Below are 25131 nucleotides of genomic sequence, written 5' to 3'. Positions count from 1 at the left end.
ATAATAACTAGGGTGGTCAAGATCCAGTTTTTCATGGTGCCCAAAGTGTGTTCTTCTTTGGAGTCTACATTATCCTGTAAGACAGCTTGCCTGAGGAACAGGCTTGGAAAGAAGAACAGGAAAAGTCCATAATTCTAAGATGCAGTTCCCAAGCTATAGTATGTACAGCACTTATTGGAGGTTGGTGGAGAGCTAGCTGGTTGGATGGTGCTGGCTCTCCTCCAGCTGATTCTGCAGGTCTCCAGATACTTCATTGGAAAACCAGCTGGAAACAAAGAGGAAGAGCCAGTCTACCTGCCTAGACTACAAGTCACTACTAAATAAGAACAGGAAGACAGGAAAAGAATCTTCCTTGACTGAGCCTCTACTGAGAAACTGGAGCTGCCAATCACCAGAGAGAGGCATATGGAAGATAGATTGGAGCAAGGTAGCTGCTATACACAAACTGTTAATTCAGAGCTAGTGAGGCCTAGCAGAATAGCTACTGTACAGGATGACTAGACTTTGCTGGACTTTCCTTTTGCTGTTTCTGCTCTGTCCAGAAGGAAGAAGTGGGCTCTGTATGATCTTCCGTCCCTTCACAAAGATACTTCTTTTTCTGCAGAGAAAGCTTCCCCCCGAGCCCAAACACACAGACACAATATTCTGGCTGTCTGCACGGAGGTGAGATGCAGAAGGAAAGTTCTACAATAAAGATATGGTAGAGTGGGGTCACCAAGGAACTCAGGACAGCATCTCAAAAATTCAGTAATCAAAACTTTACAGTGCTTAGCCTTGAGACTTATCACTGAGTACAACGCCAATAAAGATTCACATTTGTCCTCTAGGAGAGCAAGGAAAAAAGCTCTTTTGGAGAGTCAGCAAACACTTCTGGAATAGATACACTTCATGATACCTTAAGCTATGATATCATAAAATGCCAGTTCCCATTGACATATGGAGCTTAATGAGCCTCTCTTCCAGAATCAAGTCAAAGTTTCTCCTTGTTAAATAGGTCACGTGAATGCTACTTGCAGACTGTTGAGAGTTAATCAATTTACATTCTCTAATACTTAGAAATTATTTAAAATATATCCCAGAGAGAAAAAGACTGAGGGTAGGAAAAGAACAATTAGTAATGTGGACATGATGCTGTCTGAAATAAGATCTCTGTTAAATAATACATGTGACAGTTTCTTATAACAAGTACTAATTAGATTACTAGAATTATTTAAATATTATAATTGTCATTTAGTAGCTGCAATATTATATTTATATATCTATCATAAAATAATATGTAACTATATTTAATGATAATAATTATAATTACAAGTTAACCACTGAAAAACAGATTGCTATCCTAGTGACTCTCAGATCAGCCCCTTCGCAGCAACAGACACATGTTCTGGTAAACTTTACTCTTGGCTGAAATCTGACATTGTCCAAAGTAGGTGTTGAAATGCTAATTTATCCTCTAAATGTATTATGTGAAATTGCTGTTGAAAGAAACCACAGAACAGAGCCAAAGAAGTGACATGAACCTAGTTTGTTTGGACTAAGGAATTGCAGATAGGGGTTTTCAGAGGTTCTGGTGAGGTCACAAATATTAGCAATTAGTTTTAGGAATAGAAGAGAATCTTAATATAAGAGGAAGTGTCCATATATGGACTTCTAGAATTTTGTTTTGAGTGGGTATTTTTGATAAGATCTGTTATTTGTCTGTTTCTTCTTTGAAGGAAGCCCTTAGACACTTAAACATTGGGCAGCATCTTCCTCCCAACACTGACTAACAGCACACCAGGGTCATGTATGATGATACAAGGACTCAACAACACTCCACTGGGCTTTCTTTTTCCTGATCTAAAATATGCTGTGACCACACCAAATGAGGAGAAGGAATCACATGACATCAACTCCATAGCTCTGTCCTAAGTAACTCTTTAGATATAAACCTAGGGCTTCTGCTGTTACTCCCTCCCTAGAATACCTATTCCAATTTCTCTCTCTCTTTACTTTGTGCCTCACAAAGTCTGGCTTAGCATACAGGACAAACTTAACCTTGCAACACTTTGCTGTGACAAGAGAGGCAAGCTAAAAACAAGCCTTAATGGCCTGATTCTAGAAAATGTGCCTGGTCTCAAGTCTGGCTAACAAGGGTGCATAATATGTGGTGTCTTTGTGAATTTCCAGGAACTAAACTACAAGCATCAGAGACATTCTGCATTTTCCCAGCTTTTCCTCTTCAGCTATGTCTACACTGCAATTGAAAACCGCCAGCTAGCCTGTGAAGGAGAGATAGAAGGAATAAGGGAATTTATTAAAATGTCTGGTGCATCTGATGAAGTGGGTTTTAGCCCATGAAAGCTTATGCCCAAATAAATGTGTTAGCCTCCAAGGTGCCATAAGGACTCCTCATTGTTTTTGCTCATACAGACTAACACGGCTACCACTCTGAAACCTATTAAAATGTAGACTTTCATAGCGTTTTCTCCGCAATTTTTTTGGGTTGTTTTCCATTTTAATTGGGTTTTTTTCCTTCTTTACTTTTTAAGTGAGTTTAATAAGTGTTAAAACTGATTTCTTGCATTGGAGTACAACCAAAAAAATAGTGGCAACAGTACCTCAAACTTATATCGCAAGTAATATGGCAGTAAGTAAAACACAAGAGAACACAGATGATAAAATCCCTATCCAGTGCTCTTATATTTCTCCATCCTCAGAATCTATGATCTGCCATGAACACATGGCAAACCACGAGCCCTAGTTTAAGAGAATTCGTATCCTTTCCGATGTGTGTATGCAGCCTAGGTTTTAACTTGGCAACTCTCAAGATTCGCAGTGAAACTAGTCCCACTGTTTACTATCCCACATACACTTTCCCTTTTGCAAAAGTTCCCAAACATCAGAAGTCTTGAACGCCTTTTAAAATACATGAAAATCATGGAATCCATGATTCCTATAACAGCTGGGGCAAAAATGCAGCCTTTAAATAACTCTTTGTTTTCATAAGCTGTAATTTGGGGGGGGGTGGAGGAGGGAGAGCGGGAACCAACCACTCTAGGTGTGAAATTCTGTGCTTGGTCTCTTTCCAAAGATGTCTTTTCTGGAAAGATTTCCAAGGTACATTTTTTCTGGTATTTGTGAGTAAATTAGATTTATTAATTGTGACCAGTGTACATTGTCTGGGAATGTAGGTGTTTGATTTAAGAAGAAAAACAAAAACTTTTCAAACAGATATTGACCTTTCTTTGGACAAGAGAAAGAGGAAAAAGCACTGGAAGATCCTGAAAAGGAGAATTTACATCAGAATTGTTTACTTAGTTTGACCTCGCTCCCAAGTGCAGCATAAGTTAAGCATGTCTAGAAGACAATTCTCCTGACAGATTTAACCTCATGTATCTTTCTCATCTTAAATTATACTAGGTAAATATTGTGGATCTGTTGCTTGGTAATTAGTCTAGTACCTGGCAGTTCCAAACGATAGTGGATTGACTATGAACAATCCTTGGGAATTCTTTCAGACTACGAATTCAATATGTTCCTGTCATAAGGGAAAGTACTCGTTAATGTCATCTCTCAGTTGACTAATAATAAATACATATACTCAGCTCTTATACCATGCTTTTCAATCAGTAAAATTCAAAGCATTTGCAAAAGGAAGTAAGTAGCATTATGCTCATTTTACAGTGGGGAAAACTGAGGCACAGAGCACTACCTAAGAGATGTATAGAGACACATGAGTCTCCACTCCTTGTGCTGCCTCTATTTTTTATTTTTGGGCTGATCATCATTCTATCACCATATCAGAGATTACACAGATCTCCAAGTAAAAAGCAATACAGTTTTTAATTCAAAGTCTTTGGGCCAGATTCTAATCTGTTTTACACAGATTTACAAGAAATAAGCATCAGGCCCTTTCTACTTAATTTTTTAAAACATTTAATCCTTCATTTGAATTCATCAGTCTTGAAAAATGATGACGCCCCAGAGTCTTCTTTACGACTTCTGGCATGGTGCCTTAATAGCAACCTGCCTCTGGCCTTCTCACGGCTTTAAGTTGCTCAAGTTGGAACACTTTCTAAGTGTTTCTCAGCATTCTAAGCTGGAGCATGGAGAGTGTATTTTGGGAGGAATGCAGATTTTTCCTCCATCAAACGTCCTCTCATGAAAAGGAACCTGCTGTTACCTAAAACTTAATAGGAGGCTTACTTTCTTCTTCACACTTTTTTTTTCTGAGGAAGGAGTGTTCTGAAGTGATACAAATAGGAAAGGCTTTTCTCTAGAAAGGAGTTCCTAAGAAGGCCAGGGAGAAGAAAAGCAAACCAAACATTTATAGGAACATTGAGAAAAACATAGGCCTCAATCCTACAATTCAATCCACATAGGTGAACCCCTACAAATTGACCAGAGTCCTGCTCACTTTGAGCTGAAGCTCAGCTTTCAGTGTATGGGGCTCTGTCTGGGCGCATGCTTTGTCTGCAGGGATGTGACTGCAGAATCAGGGCCATATATTCTTTAAAGAAGAAAATAAATATTTTCTTATTAGCATGTGTGAAACAATATTCACTATTAGGATAGCTTAGAAACAAGCTTATATAACATATTATCCAATAAGGTCACCTGAAATGAAGTACATTTAAAAAAACAAAACCCTAAGACTTTACCAAAACAAGACACTCATTACATACACGTCTCCACATGGAGAGAGGCTGAGATACTAAACTCCACATGACAGGTGTGCAGTCATGCTGCTTAATGCACATCTGGAGTGCACTCAGATACTATTGTGATGAACATCTACACAGAATAGAAAAAATTCACTTGCTGTCCTAGGCAATGGGAATCTCTAAAGCATGTGAGTGAGGGGGAAAAAACAATCACCAGCAGCATCACTAAGCAGATCTTTGTGTGTTGTGTATGTGCCCTGTTCCCCAAATCTATTATATAACACAACATCACTGGCAAGTTCATCACTGCACAGCAACTGCTGTCACCCTTTCTTAAATCTGTCAGCATTTCAGATCTCACACAGAGACTTGCCCTTAGCAGCTACCAGATGAAAATGCCCTTTCAAGAGTCATGTCTGAGAGTTCCGGAAAAAAGCAGGGATAAATAAGATTTTTTTTTAAGTGTCATTCTCACACTCCTTGAAAATTAGATGGCAAATATTGAAATGCAGAGCAGTAGCTCAATTAGGAGTCTGCGTGCTGACAGCCTTTTACAGAAAGAAAACTATGGAAAACCAAAGTGTCTTGGCAGAAATATGCTCTGCTCTTTGTACACCAATGAAAACAACAAATACATATGGAAACCACATCTGCCATACTATATAGTGCTTCAGCTGTGCCTTAGCTTTTCAGCTTAAAAAAAATTCAATGACCATCTCAAAAAGAACCATTACCTGGGAAAAGGAACTCGAGGTTCTATCTAACTTCCTATTAGTTACCTCAGGGAACCAAGTTTCTTGTATGCAGGGCTTACTTTCTATTGACTAAACCAGCTCTCATAAAATGAATTGTAATTGTTTGTGCATTTCATTTGCTAGTAAATTCCATACACATGCATCATGTCTGGGGTCTTTTTGCAAACTAATAACAAAAATATGTCCATATTAAGACTTTAGGAAAAAAGTGTGCACATTATCCAAAATGTCCAGGAATGAAACCCAGAATTTTCCCTAGAAGATAAGGGATTTGGAGACTGAGGCAAAGATTTATCTGCAATAAGTCCATATCTGGTGATTTCTAAAGTTTCTAAACTTCAGCTGTAATCTTCTCAGAAGTAACATTAATATAGTGGGAAGAAAAACAAAAGAAACTGTACAATGAAGTAATTCCTTTTCCACTTTCTGAAATCTGATTCAAATTAACAACTATCAAACTAATCAGCCTGTCCGATGTTATACTGTTGCTGGTACATGATAAAAAAGATTTTACATTTTTCTTACATTAAAAAAATAATAAAGCTGTCATGCTTTTGTGGATCTTTTTTCTCCTTCATAATATCTGATTAGCCAATCCTAATATTAACTCAGCAAAATGGCTGCAAATTAATATATCTGATGTATGTACAATAACTAAGTAATGATTATTATGGTGGCACTTAGTTCTTCCATGATTTTTTAAATTTGCTGCACTGCTAGTCTCTTTATTAACCTTAAGAGAGATTAAAAATAACACTACCTATTATAAAACTATATGCATTTTAAAACATTAACTGCAAAGAAAAGCAATTTACTAGATTTTAAACCTAGAAATATATTTGTATTTACCAGTAAAGAATCAGCTCCACCCATAATAGTCTCCATTCATTTCTCCATGCTGCTTTCTAAGTATGCAACGCCTTTTTTGAACCCACCCCTTTCTACCTTCATATACCTCTTCAATAGCCATCTCTCCCATGATTACAAGAAGAAACTGGGTGACTAATAATGCACAGGTTGAATTAAAACAATAAAAATGTATATATATATATATATATATATATATAAATATTTGCCATCTTTTGATAGTATCCCTCTCCCTCATCGCTTCATAAATCACCAGCTGGGGAGGAAACAAATTAAAAAAATAAAAACAAAAACAAAAAATGGTGGCACTAACAAGACATGTCCCCATCACCTGGGCCACTGTCCCTGCATGATGTACAAAGTTCCCCATATCTTAGTGTTTTGTCTCCGTACAAGCCTATCCTGAAAGCATTTGCTTATACCTAACTTTGCACTATTGGTGCCACATGAGTGTAAAGCTAATAACTTGCATAAGTTTTTGGAAGATCAGGGCCTCGGCCTATAAGCTCTTTGGGGCACAGACTATTTTACTTGTACAACAAGATCCCAGTCATTGTCCGATTGAATGCTGTTGTATAAAAATAATAAAATACTAATTCATGCACTAACCAATATCATCTAAAAAAGGCACAAAAAATCTGTTTAAACAATACCGACCATTTGCTATGAAGAAAACCCACTTAAATGGTACATAATAATAGGTCTGTCTTACCATAAATTCCAGTTGAAATACAGGGGAATGCCTGTAAAAACAAACAAGAAAATGAGTTGCATTTTTGGTTTTGAACTTATTAAAACCAATACTGTTTTTAAAATGCCTATTTCTCACCACTGGTAGATGCAATATTCACATAGGACAAGAGTAGGGTACAAGAAGATTGTTTTCTTCTAACACACACAGTAGATTTTGAAAAATTCAACCCCTGGGTTAGAAAACTTTCCCTGGCCAAAGAAGGCCTAAGTACTGAAAACATTCACAGCCCTTGTGGTTGTGAATGTGCCAAATGTGAACTAATTCTGCACTATCTTCTTGAGTCTGCAGAGACACACCTACAGTTCTCCTGCTGCCCATAGTTGCACAAGGGCATGTCAACACAGCAAAGAAAAACCCACGGCTAGCGTGAGCCAAACGACTCAAGCTTGCACGGTTCAGGCTGCAGGGCTATTTCATTGCTGTGCAGACAACAGGGCTCAAGCTGGAGCCTGGGCTCTAGGACCCTGAAGGGTGGGATGGTTCCTCAGCCTGGAAGTCTACACAGCAATGAAACAGCCTCACAGCCTAAGCCCGAGTTGGCTGGCATGTGTGTAGACCTACTCCAAGCCTCAAGTTAGTCTCAAGCTTGCTATTGAGAAATGAGCACCAATTGCCAACAAAATGTTAATTTAATTCTACTTCCGCTGATCGGGGAAAACTATAAGCAGCAGCTAAGAAGTAGAGCTATTCACAGGAAAGAAGGATCCAAAAAAGAGAGGATAGCCAGGTTAGCAGAGAAATTAATACCCCATGAGCACACCTTATAACTTCAGGAGACCAAGGGAAGGGTAGAGCAACAGATTGCAACCAAACAGTCAGGAACTCTGAGGATTTTTGGTAGAGTGAAGGATGAAGAGAGAAGCCAGAAGTTGGAGGCAATGAAAAATAGCACAGACCTATTAGCTAGAAGACAATACAAAAGAGGGAGCTCTTAAGCAGTGTCCAGGGACAGTAAACTGAGAGTAAAGACATAATGCACCCTCCTTCCCTGCAGCTGCCTGTGGTTAGTTATTTTAATCCTCCGCTTGTAGGTTGCTGATACAAGTCATAACAGAAAAATCATATATACTTGTTAGGCTGCAAACAGCCATTATAGAAGTTACACAGTCAGCAGAGAAATTCAAGGTAAAAAGGAATGTTAGCAATATTTTACCAGTCTTTGAAAATTAAATCCTAGGATTGTTGTTCCCTTCTAAAACAACAGCCTGTAATTAACAGCTAGAGGGCTCCCTGGTAAGTTTTGGGGATGGCAGTAACACAAGCACTGCAGAAAAAACCAACAACCTGCCATTGTTTAGAGCTAAATACCACTATTCTCTGAAAACTCAAAGAGTTAATAAATCATGACTGTTTCATGATTACAGGAAGCGGGCAGCTGTCACTGATGGACCTCAGACACCCCATTTTCTTTTATTACAGTATATTATCATCAGAATAGCTGGGAACTTTTCCAGCATTTTGAAACCATGCTGGGCTTGTGTGCCATACTCAATACACATCCATTGTTGCTAACATTTAAGATTTTTTCCTAGGGACAATTTTCCGAATAAAGCAGAGGCCTGAGAATACTAGGCCCCCAGATCCTACAGAATTGTGTGTGTAGGACGTGGAATTTAGGGGTTTTATATTATAAACATCAAGGCCCTAACAAAGATAAACATTTTCAGGCATTTGCTGTCATGGGGCTGTCGATTAATCACAGTTAACTCATACAATTAACTCAAAAAAATTAATTGTGATTTAAAAAATGAATCGCAATTAATTACACTGTTATACAATAGAATATCAATTGTAATTTATTAAATATTTCTGGATGTTTTTCTACATTTTCAAGTATATTGATTTCTATTACGGCACACAATACAAAGCGTACAGTGCTCCCTTTATACTATTATTTTTATTACAAATATTTGCAATGTAAAAATGATAAACAAAAGGAACAGTATTTTTCAAGTCACTTCATACAAGTACCATAATGCAATCTCTTTATCATGAAAGTGTAACTTACAAATGTAGATTATTTGTGTTATATAATTGCACTCAAAACAAAATAATGTAAAACTTTAGAACTTACAAGTCCACTCAGTCCTACTTCTTATTCAGCCAATCACTAAGACAAACAAATTTGTTTACATTTACGAGAGATACTGCTGCCTGCTTCTTATTTACAACATCACCTGAAATGAGAACAGGTGTTCGCATGGCACTTTTGTAGCTGGTGTTGCAAGGTATTTACATCCCAGATATGTTAAACATTTGTATGCCCTCTTCATGCTTCAGCCACCATTCCAGAGGACATGCTTCCATGCTGATGATACTCGTTAAAAAAATAATGCATTGTTTAAATTTGTGACAGAACTCGTTGGGTGAGAACTGTATGTCTCCTGTTCTGTTTTACCTGCATTCTGCCATATATTTCATGTTATAGCAGTCTCGGATGATGACCCAGCATGTTTGTTTTAAGAACACTTTCACAGCAGATTTGACAATATGAGATTTCTAAAAATAGCTACAGCACTCGACCCAAGGTTTAAGAATCTGAAGTACCATCCAAAATCTGAGGGGGATGAGGAGTGGAGCATGCTTTCAGAAGTCTTAAAAGAGCAACACTCAGATGTGGAAACTACAGAACCCGAACCACCAAAAAAGAAAATCAACCTTCTGCTCGTGGCATCTGACTCAGATGATGAGCACTGGTCCATTCTGCTTTGGACCATTATCAAGCAGAACCTATCATCAGCATGGAGGCATGTCTCTCGAATGGTGTCAAAGCATGAAGGGACATATGAATCTTTAGCATATCTGGCATGCAAATGTCTTATGACGCAAGCTACAACAGTGCCATATGAACATCTGTTCTCACTTTCAGGTGATACTGTAAACAAGAAGCGGGCAGCATTGTCTCCTGAAAATTGTAACCAAACTTGTTTGTCTGAGTGATTGGCTGAAGTAAGACTGAGTGGACTTGTAGGTTCTCAAGTTATACATTGTTTTATTTCTGAATGCAGGAGTTTTTTTTGTACATTTGGAAGTTCAACCTTCATAATAAAGAGATTGCATTACAGTACTTGTATTAGGTGAATTGAAAAATTATTTCTTTTGTTTTTTACAGTGCAAATATTTATAATAAAAATAAATATAAAGTGAGCACTGTACACTTTGTATTCTGTGTTGTAATTGAAATCAATATATTTGAAAATGTAGAAAACATCCAAAAACATTTAAATAACTGTTATTCTATTATTGTTTAACAGTGCGATTAATCACCCTTAATTTTTTTAATTGCTTGACAGCCCTATAAATCAACAAACTCTATGCTCCCTGCCTCATCAATTGCACTGTGATATGTATGTGAGGTTTCACTACACGTGAAGAGAAAAAAAAAACCTACCCACAACAGCAGCTGAGCAAGAGGAGATGAAGGGACATAACGATAGAGCAAAAATACATATAAATCGACAGGACTACCTGGAGAGTGAGATACCTGTCAGCCCAATCATCCCAGCAAAATTTATATTCCCACTGGGTTAGAAGTGAAGCAGTCCCAGCTCAGTGGTCAGAGCACTAGCTGCTCAGGATGGAGGTTCAAACCCTGGAATAGCCTTTTAACATCCAGTGCTTTGGTCATTATTCAACATTGAAGCAGGGCATATATAGACAAACATTTTCAAACTTGGTGCTGGAAGTGAGGTACCTAAGCCCATATTAGGGCCTTAAAATGCATCTTGCTGTCTTAATGCTGTTAACTACCAAATTAGTCTATCAAGTAAGATATACACCAAAAGGGGACAAATATTCAAAGTACTAAATGCGCAGGTAAGGCACAGATTTTCTTCTTAGTCTAGCTAAAATTGAGACTATTTACACCCTCTTCGCTCTGATTTTGTACAGAAAAGTGATAATTAAATGTAAGAAAACAGTATGAAGAGTTTAGTTTCAGTGTAGCAACTGACCAGGCAGTTTGTGGATGCACAGTAACTTTTTCTGATTGAACAGGTCAGTCCATTGAATAATTATGTCTTGTAAATAAAAACTGGACCCTAAGCCTGCACTATAGAACAAGGAAATAATCAGAGCTCCCACTGTAACATTGGAGTGTGGGGAGATAAGCCCTAAAGTTCAACTTTAAAGACACAATGGGGATCCAAAATATTAATTTGAGAGTAAATATCACTAAGGTGTGAAAGGCCTGATGCCATCACCTACATCCCACTGTGCCTGGGAAGAAAAGGAGCTATGAGAGTGCTGCTTTACCTTCTCCAGTAGGTGGTCTTTGCATGCTGGAGAGGGTGGTCTGTGTTAGATCCAAACCAGATGAAACCAATTGATTGGGTCTGGGGCAGGTTAGGTTTGGGATCAAAGGATCCACATTTATAGAGATCTATTGGCCTGTAACCCATACTTAATAATTAGTTGACTTGATAATGCAGTAATTTAGCAGTAATCCATAAGAACATCAAATCCAATCAACTAAGCTCTAGGAACTGAATTGTATTCTCTTTCAGAAATAGTAAATATATTAGACAGAGCTTAAATTTCTCCTATATATTACTGCCAAGCTATTCTGTGAGCTGCACTAAGACAGCTAATGGATAGACGCTTCCCTTCTATTGAAAATGAATACATTTTTCTTGCTTCCCTGTTAAGACTGTGTAACAGTCTTGGATCATCATGAGTTCAAACCCAGGACCTCCATTACAGAAGCACAGACCAGTCCCACTAGAGCTAAAGAAATAACTCCATGAGCTGGTAGTAATAAGCTCTTAGAGGGAGACACACCACACATCATGCCAAATGTGGGTTACAAATGCATGATTGCATGTTACTTTTCTCCCAACTGTAAGTCTGGAGACCTGCACCTCTGAGTCGGGCTGGATTTTGCCTCCAGCAGAAGAAACTAAAGCCTTACTACACAAATGGTCTCATGCTCTTGCCTTCTCTTATTACACTGATTATGTGATGCCATCTTTGCTTCCCACCTTGGTCTTACATTGATCATAGCTCAGGAGAAACACAGTATCTGTCCCAAAGTCTCAGATATCTGCTCTCATGCTTGCTCCAGATCCCTAGCCAGCATGAATCAACATAGAGAGGAAAGGAAAGGAACCATTCTTTATTTAGTCATACAGGAAGACATTATTTCAGAGCTAATGCTTGCTTTATATTTAACCAGGGAATTAATTAGGGCATAATGACTAAGAAAGGAGATGTCTAATGGAAAGATTATGTTTCTCTTTCTTTTATATATATATATATATATATATATATATATATATATATATATATATATATATACACACACACACACACACACACACACACACACATAAATAAAGAGGAACAGAATTATAGTCGATAATTCCTACTCGCAACCATTGCAACTTACAGCCTGGAAAATACTTAGCTTTGTAGTTTGTACCCCATCAATCACAATGAATCAGTCTATTAAGGAAATGAGAAATAGAACAGAAATAATGCTTATAGTTACAGAGCACAGGCTAAAGTGGCCACATACTTTGTACTAATGAAAAAGGGACGGAATGGCTGTAACAAACTCTAATGGAGACTCTAAAATTCAGTGTTTTTTTCAGTTTCAACATTAAAGATTTAAAGTTCCAGATGATTGTTTCCTCTTTCAAATCTCCCCTATGGAGCAGTGCTTGGAGACTACAGGACAATGGTAGTCAGCAGCAGAAGATACAGGTCTCCTCTCCTGCCTTGTCCTATATTCCTAAATAAATTATGAAAAAAGACTGAAACATCCTGTAACAGCATGGCACACACCTCTCACAAATACCCACTTCTGGTCGGTTGTGTCTGCAGTCTTTACACCAGTCCTGGCCCTCGCATCGGGCCATAATCCCAGGGCTTCCTCCCTGGAGGCAATGGTTTCACCCTCTTAGTCTGTTCAGTCTCCTTCTGGGGATTTACTGCTGGCCAGTTGTAGGTCCTTTCCCGGTGGCCTATGTGGGGGGATCCAGGCCCATCCACTGTTCCAGGTCCCAGTCCAAGATCCCTAAGAATAGCAGTCATGCACCACCATGTCCATTTACCAAAACTGTCTTCAGTTCCCGGACCACTTCCCCACAGCCTTCACCGATACCTTATCCTTAACTCAGGGCCCTTCTAAGATCAGGCCCAGCCAGCCAGGAGCTTTTCCTTGCTTCCCCGGTCCCTACTGGCATCGAGCTGTTATTGTGTTGCAGTTCCCTTTGGCCAGCCAAGAGCACTCTCTATACTCCTCTAGCTCCAGTAAGGAACGTCCTGTCTCAGGCTCTGCAGCTCCTTTTTATAGAGCCCTCCTGGGCCCTGATTCGCTGCTCCCTGCATCCTCTCTGATTGGCTGGAAGACTTCTTCACTGCTCCTTATCCGGGAGGAGTGTGGCAGGACCCTGGGCCTAATCCACCCTCTCACATATCTAGTGGGGGCTTCCACCAGCTGCTACCAGGTCCTCTTTGCTCCAAGCCTCCTAGTCCAACACTGCCCAAGACATATGAAAGGAAAATCATCAGTGAATATTTGAAACTAACATATATATCAGAAAGCAGGAATCTGGGGTGCAACAGACACGGAGTGCTTACCAGCACAGCACAGACACCAGCCAGCTCTGCAACTTCTTTGCAGCAAACACAGACAGCACCATCCTCCAGCTTCCCTCATGCCTGGGCAGATTTAGCAACAGCATGAAGAATAGCTGGCTGAAACTAAGGCCAGGCAAAATTAATCTAATTTAAGGTCTTGTTGCTGATTGTTTAGGTACCAATTGGACTAGGCCACAAAGCGTATGTCTATAATGCAATTAAAAACCCACAGCTGGCCCATGCCACCTGGCTCAGGCTTGCAGGGCTTGGTCTTAGGGGCTATTTAACTGTGGTGTAGACATTTGGACTGGGGCTGAAGCACAGGCTCTAGGACCCTGCAATCGGGGTGCGTCCCAGAGCTCAGGCCAGTGGTTGGCAACCTGCAGTCCATCAGGGTAATCCGCTGGCGGGCTGCGAGATAGTTTGTTACATTGACCGGCCTCAGGCATGGCCATCCGCAGCTCTCTGCGTCCCTCACCGCTTCCCGCAGCTCCCAGTGGCCGGGAACAGTGAACTGCAGCCACTGGAAGCTGCAGGGGGCCGTGCACGGTTGGTGTAAACAAACTGTTGCCCACCACTGGCTCAGACTGTACCCTGAGCCGGAGTGTCTACACTGCAAATAAACAGCCCAGATCAGCTGGGTGTCTAAATTCAGCGTGGAGGATATTCAGCTATCTCAGGGATTGCCTCATTCCTCATGTCCAAAATCTAGTATTGCATCTGCGTTCATTAAAGGCACAAGAGCTGATTGTGCATGGGGGGAATCTTGCAAATTCTAGGTGACTGAATTTTCTTTCCAGCTATACCCTGAGAGAGAGAGATTAGAAAATTTCCTTTCTTCAAGGTATTGTCACAACCATCATCACATTCTTTCATTTCCATTAAAAAAATACACTTCCGCTCTTACATTGTTTAGCAGCCTCTGGATAGTTTTGTTTTGTTTTGTTTTTAATGACTTTGTAGCCACAGCACAATCATGATCTTGCTTTCTGTTTCTATCATGCATCTGCAAACATCTGTGAATGGAGCTACAGGCTGTACAAAATTCTAGCTAGTTATTTCTGAATACCAGTCTTAGTGTTCTCTCTGGCCATTACATAGATGAACTTTCTGGTCTCAGCTCACTCCCTCATAAAGAAATGATCACAGCATAAAACCAGCAGATATAATTTTGTCAACTATTACACAGCTTTTATTCACCACTTAGGAGAGACCCATGTCTGAGATAACATTTTGACTAAATTTTCTCTTGCTCCTACGGAGGCAATTTAGCCTTGATGCCAGGTTAAAATTATTGGCAGTGTAGTAATGGGGAACTCACACTGTGGGTGTCTAGAAAGTACAATATTTGGATTATGGACAAAAGTCTTTATTCTCTAGAACTCCCACAGTTCTACCCTTTTCTGGGCATAATGATATCTTTGATTTCAGTAAAAATGCAATTTCAAAGAAGGAAAATTTAATTCCTATCATCATAATTAAATGTTTCTCATCTTAATTAAAGATGCTATAAATGCAAATCATCAACTAACATTTAACAGCTCTGCTTCTAAGACAGATCGTTTTTCTTTATTTATTTTGGAGCTGGTGAAAGATGCTAGATTGAAAACACTGAAAATTGGATAACTCTGTTCCCAGAAGAGGTACAGCATAAACAAAGGCAATGCAAACTTCCTGTTAATGCTTTGCCAGTATGCTTCCATTCTCATCTAGAGAGAATAGGCCCACTGGAATCAGAGGAATGAATTCAACAGTTTACAACAGGGATGAGAGTAGTTGAATATCTTTAGTAGATGAGCATGGAAGACCAGTCTCGACCACCATTTAGTCTATAGTTTCTCTGCTAAGGCTGCAGCTAGTGATTAATTAGGACCAAATGTCATGGTGTTTTGTTATGGGATTTATAGTGGTTGCCATAAAAAGGTTAGCATCTGCTCACAATTATTGCAATGAGTTATTCAAGGCTTGTCTAGATGGCATGGCAATACACAGTAGGGTGTGCGTTAACAGTTCCCTACCATGCACTAAGGAACTTATAGTGCATGCCAGCAGGGTCTACGTGGGCCAGTTAGTGAGCAGCACATTGGTGCACATTAGAATTCATACATCCCCAGTGTGCATTGCAGCACTGCATGGACAAGCCCCATGATACTAGTGTCATTGCTTTTTCCATGCACATAGGAATAACTTTGGTGCCTCTGATAACACTCTGTGCAGGATAAGTTTTCACTGGTGACCAGTACAGGTATGCACATGGTTTCAGATTAAGGAAAGCCCTTAAACACATGCTAGATTTTAACCACATGCTTAAGTATCCTTCCTGAATAGAAATGCTTTCCTGAATCAGGGACACTAAGAGGAGAAGGCCAATAATAAAAATAAGCAATATGGACTTGCATGTGCAAACAAAAAAATATTTTAATTAAGCAAAAATGGGGAGACATGGTGGAGTAGCAGTACAATCAAACTTAGGCCTCGACTACACTTGGACGGTTTCATTAGTATAGGTATATTGGTATAGTTAAACAAGCCATACCCTCCTAGTATGGTTGCAGCTTATACAGTACCAATATAACTCATGCTAGTTGGAATAAACTACACCAGAGTAAGCCAGTTATACCAGTACAACTGCGTCTAAATGAGGGCAGATATAGGGATAGCAAAAAAATAATAAATCACACCTCTAACTGAACTGACACAGCTATATCAATATAGCTTTTAAGTATAGACCAGGCTTTTCTGTGAGACTAAACATTTCACCTTCAGCTTGAGGATAATTTGGACTATCTGATCCCTGGCAGGATACAATTTATTGCCTTTATGAAAACACAAATACACTATATATATCCTCTAGGAGCTTATTGTACTAAAACCAACCATTTGTTTTCATAGGCCACTACACAACAGTCACTTAGCAATGACTACGGGTCACTACATTCTGTGGTCTAACTCAAACCAGTGAGACTCCATATCCCATTACAAATCCTCGTGCTCATCCCATCCTGACAAAGAGCATACAAAATGCAATCACTTTCTTAACACTTAGGATTCTAATCTGTCCTATGGTATTGAAAGTCATCTGGGCTAATCATTTTCTTGGGGTTGGGTAAGCTACTATGTGGCACTTTGATGGGCAGAAAGGTGAGTTTGTGACCAGAAGGAGAAGGGGTTCCTGTTTGCAGAATCCTGTGTTACATATTCTGTATAAGAGGCATTGTCACATTTTTGTTGTTATGGTTTCAAAGAATGCGCATTCTTTCTAATGGACTTGATTGTAATTTTACGATGTACCCTGAGTAAGGGACCTTGCACAGCTTTGCCACCTCCAGAGCACACGAGAAAGCAAATTATGACTCAGAGACGCATAATTCTTTCCCTGCTTTCCATTTGTTCTGCACAGGGTGTAAATTTGTTCGCCCCTTTTGCAGAGCAAAATACTCCCCCTTGTACACCCACCTAGCTGCCTACCATGGAGTTAGTTAGAAGACTGGGACAGATTGTCAGTTTGCAATCTAGCTCACAGTAAAGGGCCATGTGCTGTTTCCGTCTTACATTTCATACTTTCCTAATGTTATTTTTCCATGTAAGCATTTGCTGTACTTGTCATTGGTATGTTATGAGATTGCAATTGGGAGGGAAGAGGATTCCCATGACTGTACTTAGGAAGGGTGATGATCCACTAAGCAATTTTGATATTTAATTGTGGTCCATGAAATGAAAAATTTGAGATCCTTTGTCCCAGAGCTCACCAGCAGTCAAACATTCTTTCCTTATCACATAAAGAAAACAATATAAACTGGTGTCATAATGTTCATGGATACTGACAAGAAACCTGGAGCAAGATAAACAGCTGATGCCTAAATCACTATAAAATGCACTTGTCCATAGCTCAGGTGGGAGAGAAACAATATATATCATGAGTACACTTCTGCAAATAATCTAAGTGACTTGGGAGCCTAATGGTAAACATTTCAAAAGCACCTAAGTGACTCAGGAAATCTAAGTCCCATTTTCAAATAACTTAGGGCTGTCCTCAAATTGCTCTACATTACTGTGGAGTAGGAACCTTTTAGTTTGCGCCCACGGCATCCAGAACGGGAAGTTACAGCACAGCACTTTGCTGCACACTGCTATTCAGACCCCCTTAGGGTATGTCTACACGACACGCTGGATCGGCAGGCAGCGATCGATCCAGCGGAGGTCGATTTATCGCGTCTAACCTAGACATGATAAATCGATCCCCGAGCGCTCTCGTGTCGACTCCTGTACTCCAGCGTAGCAAGAGGCACAGGCGGAGTCGACGGGGGAGCAACAGCAGTCAACTCACCGCAGTGAAGATACCACGGTAAGTCAATCTAAGTACGTCGACTTCAGCGACGTTATTCATGTAGTTCAAATTTAGTTCAAACTGTGGGGCATTGTAAACACAGCCTTACTGCCTTAGGCACCTATGTTTCATTGAAAGTCAATGGGACTTAGGTGACTAAGTCATTTTTTAATATCGGGTTCAGGATCCTAAGTCATTTAGGTGCTTTTAAAAATCTTACTTTATATAACATATGACTCACCAAGGCCACGTGACACAACACCGTCAACTATAGGATTTTATGTGCCAACTCTGTGTTAAAAATAAAAGCTGTGCAAAACCAGCAAATAGTGAATATGTTACATTGCACCTTTTCAATACCATCATGCATTTCAAGAGCTCACTTTGCAATGTTTGTTCTAGAATCATTACAACTGCAAATTCAATCTGCTCCCCAATCTCATCCTATCTCTAATTAAATGTCATCCTGATTCTTTTTTAGAAAATTCTTCCAACCCTGTTTGGAACTAAATATGTTAAATGCAAATCCAGGTTATTTCCAACTTTTGTTGCCCGTCATGATTTCTATATTTATTATAATTATAAATTGTAATTTAATGAATAATAAATCTTACGTTCACACATCGTTCAGAGAAAATGTATTAACAAAATCCTTTGATGTAATTTGATACACCGAAAGTGAAGGGAAAAATTAAATGGAAGAATGAATATGAGAATGTTTAAAATTCCATCCTGATTATGCCCTAATAATCAGTATAGCCCAGGTTAGCAAGTTTATTAATCTGTCATTAAAGGATACAGGAAGAATAATTTCACTGGATATAAGATTGTGTTTTTAAGTAGGCTGTATCCACCACAAATTGGTCTATTTTGTCTCCCTTCATCACACTGTGGTCTAGAGCCAGATTTTATCCTCACATGGCCAGGAACAAATTCCAGTGACTTCCATGGGACCACGGGTAAGCACTTGTAAACACTTCACCAACTGCCATATTCTTATATTTTGTACCAAGATTCTCCACTGTATCTTCAGTTATCAGACAAGACAGAAAGAAAGCTAATACTGAACAGCACAAGGAAGATTGACCCTAGAGGCAAACAAACTAAGCAGTGGTGATTAATAAATAAATAACCAGCCTGATGATTTGGTGGCAATTGATTTCTGACAGTAGATAGGGCCCTTAGCCACAGCCTATTGAACTTGATAGAAAGATGCCTATTGACTACAGTGGGTTTGTGTTAAGTTCACCAAGCTTCCCTAAAGCTACATAGCTAAAATTACACAACTCTGAAACAAATTTTCTTCACCTTTTAAAATAATCTCCACAGGTTTTCTTTGCTGGACATAGTCAAAGATAAATAGAAATATGACTCTCAGACAAATATTTACAGGTCTCGGAATCACAGAGTTTGTTGCCTTCCATAAAGCTCAGTTGCTGAAAGAAGTCACCCCTAGAGGTTAAGAGGATGAGAAAGACATTTTAAATGTTTAACTATTCAGCCAGGTTTAACTGGGGATTTTTTTTCTTCAGTGAGTAGTTGTCACTAAAAGCAGAAAAGGGATAAAGAGACTTTATTTTGTTTTATTTCTGTTGGAATTATTATACTCTGCACCAAAACCATTCAAGGTCAATGGTAAGACTGTGAAGGGAAAAAAAATCAGAGAAACTGATGCCAAAATAAATAAAGTTATTTGTAACAGAGGTATATTTTAGCACTACAGTGATTGTGAATAGAATATTGCGAACAGTGAAGATGGCTTGTTGCAAACAAATACACAATATGGTAAAATATTCCAGGAGCACTATGGGTAGCTGCTAAAGCTATTTGTAAGGAATGGAACTGGTCACAGGGGCGGCTCCAGGCACCAGCAAAGCAAGCATGTGCTTGGGGCAGCCCATTTGCAGGGGTGGCAGGGATCCAGCATAGGCGCTGAGAACCAACAGGGGGCCCTGGGAGCTGTAGTTTCTTGGTTAGCTCCCTGCCTATAGAGTCAGCCCTGGGGCAGGGAAAGAACTACATTTCCCAGCATTCCCTTGGCCACCACCATGAGAAAGGAAGGAGGGGGACCTCATGCTGCAGCCTGCTGTGAGTGGAGAGCTGCACTGTGAAGGGCAGGGAGACCATATTTTAATATTCAAAAAACAGGACACTCCACGGAGAGGGGGGGTAGCCCCAGCCTACCACCATCCACTCCCTCCGACTGCCCCCAACAGAAACCCCAACCCATCCAACCCCCGCCCCCATCCCCTGATCACCCCCTCCCGGGACCCCTGCCCCTATAACTGCCCCCCAGGACCCTACCCCCTATCTAAGCCTCCCTTCTCCTTGTCCCCAACTGCCCCCTCCTTTGACCCCCCCTAACTTTCCCCCTAGAACCCCACCCTCCACCTGTCCCTGACAAACCCCTGGGACTCCATTGCCTATCCAACTGCTGCCTGTCCCCTGACTGACCCCCCAACCCCTGACCCATCTAACCCCCCTTCTCCTTGACCCTGACTGCCCCCCCAACCCCTGACCCATCTAACCCCCCTTCTCCTTGACCCTGACTGCCCCCCCAAACCTCCGCCCCATCCAACCCCCCTGCTCCCTGTCCTTTGACTGCCCCCCCGGAAATCCCTACCCCTTCTCCAACCCCCCAGGCCCCTTACCGTGCCACTCAGACCAGCGTGTCTTGCTCGGCGTAGTGCCAGACACGCTGCTGCATACATGCTGCCGTGCTCCCCCACGGAGCCCACAGCGCCCCGCCCCACACACACCCAGCACCTGCCTTCCAGATTTGAACACCTCAAAATTCAGGAGTGCTCAGGCTCAGTTTGGGCAGCTGTTACTTCATTTCTCCCAAATCAAATATCCTGATCCACTGTAACTTGCTGTATAAAAAGTAAGATAAAAATGAGCAAGACATGCTTCCAGTGGTTACTAGGACTGAGATTGCTATTTTCAACAGCCATTGCCTTTTGTTTGTTTGTTTCTTTGTTTGTTTAAATTGAAGACAGTGATACTGCATTGGCAAATTCCCCATAGAAACAAAGAGTGGAACAAAAGAATAATAAAGGCACCTCAACTTTTCCTCATTTATGGAGGACAGTCTTATAATATGCATCCAGATATCCTCCAATCACACAAGCTGAAAATTGTTCCACTTCACTGCAGTTCTGTAACCATATGGGAACCAATCATGTCTGTGTTTTGTGCACATCTAAAATTCCTGATGAATGACCCACTCTGGGAGCAAGTTACCAGTGACCAGGGCTGGGGCAGCAGGAGGGTGCAGCTGGGGGGGTGGGGGCGGAGATCCCAGGGCTAGGGCAGCAGGGGGTGTGGGTAGGGGGGAAGAGCCCAGGATTGGGGCAGCAGGAGGTGTGGGGGTGGGGAAGAGGGGAGCCCAGCGCTGGGGCGGCAGGGGGTGTGGGTGGGGGGAAGAGCCCAGGACTGGGGCAGCAGGGGGTTGCGGCGAGGAGCCCAGGGCTGGGATGGGGGGCAGCCAAAATTTGTTTTGCTTGGGGCGGCAAGAAACCTAGAGCCGGCCATGACTGGTCAAATAATATTAATCAAATAATTTATTTGAAGAATCTCACAACAGACTTGAATGCACTGATTGTAAATTATGTTGATGTATTTATCCTCCCAACACTCTGTGAGGTAGGGAAGTATTGTTATTCTCATTTTGCAGATGGGGAAATGAAGCACAGAGAAGCTTGCCAAAGGTCAGCAGAGGAAGCTGAATTCACTTCTCCTGAATCCCAGTCCAACACCTTTAACCACAAGAACATCCTTCCTACCTATCCAATGAAAAGTCTACCCCAAGCCTAGAGCTCTCCAGCTTAATTAGATCACCACACATGGTAGTCAGACTCATGGGAATGATGGCAAAGGCTACGTCTCAACTGAATGGGGAAACACTTTAACACTGAGTTGTCTATCCCGTTGCTTCTTTTCCCTTCCTGACCTCTGAAGCGCAGCTATTAGCATCTACCCCTGGTCCAAAAACCCAAGCAAGGGGATACACAGCCCTTCTCCTATAAAATCACAACCCGGGGAGTAAAGAGGTCTCCCAGATTTGAGGAGGTTTGTTTTTTGTTTCTCTTTCTACAGTGAGCAGAACTTTCCTCTGAGTAAGCCTGTCATTTGTAGAGTCAGATTTTATGATGCTCTGTAGCTTGCAAAGCACAGAATATATCAGCTAAATTCTTCTGTGCTCTATGTGTACAGGCCTCTACAGGCTCTGTTTTTTATAGAGAGGCACATACCAGCACTTTTACACGTGCAGGCTTCTATAGTGTTTTGTAAGTCACAGTGTCATACTGGAGACGGTGCAAACCTACATGCCCCCAGCAGAGCAACAGAAGACACTGGATTTTAGGAAGACACAATACCTCCTCCCATTGTTCTCAGGGGCAGGGAGCCCTTAAAGGGGGCATGCGGCTGTGCACACCAGAACTGCTGATGGGTACAGGGGAAGCGGAGCCACTGCCTCATTTGCTCTGGAAAGGCCTGCAGCTCAGGGGATGCTAGATTATTCCATGTGTTTAGAAGAACACAAGCACTGCAGTTGTGGCAAGCACCTATGCAGGATACACAAGATGGGGAAGGTACCTTGCACTCACCCTTTCCCATGTGCAACTGCATAGGAGCCAGCCACAATCTGTCCCACAGCAATGTTTGCATTTCCACCCACTTTACATGGTTTACACTTCACTGTTAATACCCTTGACAAGTTGAAATTTGGCACACAAAGTCCCAACCCAAAGCAATTTCTTGCACCATCTACTTGTCAATATTGGTTTATTTTTCCCTGCTACTTTTACAATGATACTATAAAAACGCAACAGCACTAACCCACAAGAATATATTAATGTCTTAATATCTGAAATAGGAGATTTAGCTACATGGTGTTTGTTTATATTAATAGCAGTTATGCATGTAAATCCATACCTAACACTTGTCAAATATATTCTTATTGAATCACCTAAGCCAACAAAGCTCAGAAAATATAGTTGTGCCTGGACCTGTGGTCTGACTGTGCTCTGAACTAACCTCACAGGCAGAGGATACCATATGATATTTAACATCGAGCAGTGTTCTGATTGCTTTGTGATGCCTAGGGATAATGAGGCAAATTAAGAACAGGTGACAATCCAGCTTACCTCTAAAGGTACATCTATACTTAAGGTGACATGTAGACACTGCATGCCCAGCTAGCACGGCTGTAAATAACAGTGTAGATGGTGAGGCACCGCTTAGGTGAATAGAGAGCCATATGCACCTAACCCCCTAGGATATATACCATATATACTCGTTCATTAGCCCGTTCATTTATAAGCTGACCTCCCAAAATGGCTAGGTAAAACCAGCAAAAACTGTATGACCCTTTCATAAGCCGACCCTATATTTCAGGGGTTGGCAAACTTTGGCTCCTGGCCTGTTAGGGTAAGCCTGGACATTTTGTTTACCTGGAGCATTCACAGGCATGGAGCCCCTCAGCTCCCAGTGTCCACGATTTGCCATTCCCAGCCAATGAGAGCTGCGGGGGCCCGTGTCTGCCGATGCTCTAGGTAAACAAAACAACAATGTATTAGATATTCAATTCAAGGATTCCACAGAGTTTAAAAGCATCAAATTTTTGGTGTAGACCCTTTATAAGCCGACCCTCATTCTTTGATGCTTCACTTTTTTACCAAAAATATTCCACTTATGAACCGTGTATACGGTACCTCACATGGCTCTCTGCATGCCCAAGCAGTGCCTCCCATGTCTACACTGCTATTTTTGGCAAGATAGTATTCTGCTGCCTCCCCACTGCCAGAGTCTTTCCACGCTGCCTTCCTCTGCCAGAGCTTTTCACTGCTGCATGTAGCTACATGTTTTGCCTGTACTTTACACACCTCCATAAGTGTAGACATAGCATAAATGTCTTTAATTTGGAAAGTTTCAGACATACTCTATCTTGAACATTGCGGCAGTATTAGTTATGCTATTTGCGATATCTATAGCTCTCATTTACATATGTAATATATAACATTAATGCAAGTCTTATTTCTGAATGCGGTTGACACCGTTTATAAAGTGAAAAAGAGTAGATACGTTGTTCTATTTCACTTCTTCCAGCTGCTTTCACCATCCTGGTACAGTGGGTGACTATCTTGTTTGGATTCCAACCTTGTCCATACATCTAAGATCATCCCAGGTGAAGGAGAGCAGGGATATGCAATTGATCTCCACTGACCTGTAATGTCTGTGTCCCTATGGTCAAAGGTGAGTGATTGAGATGTGTGTTTCTTTTAGAGGAAGGTAAAAGAGGCATTGAGTGCCTTGTAGGAGTACATGATGATGAAAGGTATGAGACAGGAATAAAGCTTCAAAGTGGCAAGACAGATCACAAATAAAATTCCCCTCCTTTTACAGAATAAATAACAGCAGTTGTGGATTATGGGGGTATAGTTTCAGTGAGCAGATTTTGTGATATAGACCAGGAAAACAAAGGCCTGAATTTTTTTTTAAAGGCCAGGATTTTTTTCCCTGTTGTTCCTGGATACTAGTCATGAATGTATAGCTACCTCAAGCTCTGTCTTTCCCTTGCTTCTCCAGCTGCATTTCACTGTCACCTCACTCTTGATCTTTCCTTCTTGCTCCTGCAAAAGGACCTCAGCAATAGCCTCCCCTACTCTGTTTTCACCACCCCCACAATAGCTTTCCTTACTGCTGTAGCAGGCCTGCTTTCAATGCCTGTTTAAAGATCCAACCTATGGCCTGGCTGGAAGAAAGACGGAAGGCAATGGATGTGGTTTAATTAGACCACAACTTTATTCACTTAAAATATTTAGGAATACCCAGTAATAAATTGTACAGTGCAGGTTATTGTTATTTCTTTAATCACATCCGTCTATTTGGGGGGCTGCCATCAGCCCTCCCACTTCGGAACCTAGTTCCAGTCAGCCTGTTGCTGGGACCTCACCGCCTTCCCCTTGTATGTAGGATAAGGGGGTTGGGAAAAGAGGGGATTGTTTGCCTTTCTGGTGTACCAAATGTTAGAAGCCCCAAACCTTCCTTCCCTAGCTTCCCTAAGGTATGCTTTCCTCTAAATCCCCTTCCAATCCATTTTATCAATCACCATATTCCTTTTGTAAAGAATACCTGTACTGGAGTTCTACCATAACATTTCCATCAAACCTTCCTGCCTACTTCATGTTCATACTT

The 25131-nt window shown here is 40.9% G+C and overlaps 1 protein-coding gene across 4 annotated transcripts in view; it reads right to left on the bottom strand.

The window, feature by feature from the left end:
- MACROD2 (mono-ADP ribosylhydrolase 2) overlaps nucleotides 1-25131 on the bottom strand; it is a 1364702-nt gene that overhangs the window by 406805 nt on the left and 932766 nt on the right. For all 4 annotated transcript variants that reach the window (XM_050952172.1, XM_050952173.1, XM_050952171.1 and 1 more), the window contains one exon: nucleotides 6981-7011. In XM_050952172.1, coding sequence (XP_050808129.1) covers nucleotides 6981-7011 — 31 coding nt within the window. The remainder of the gene's footprint in view (nucleotides 1-6980; nucleotides 7012-25131) is intronic.

The sequence above is a fragment of the Gopherus flavomarginatus genome, chromosome 4 (assembly GCF_025201925.1).
Source record: "Gopherus flavomarginatus isolate rGopFla2 chromosome 4, rGopFla2.mat.asm, whole genome shotgun sequence".
Taxonomy (NCBI): domain Eukaryota; kingdom Metazoa; phylum Chordata; order Testudines; family Testudinidae; genus Gopherus; species Gopherus flavomarginatus.
The sequence above is the reverse complement of the archived record's forward strand: the minus strand, read 5'-3'. Positions and strand labels throughout refer to the sequence as shown.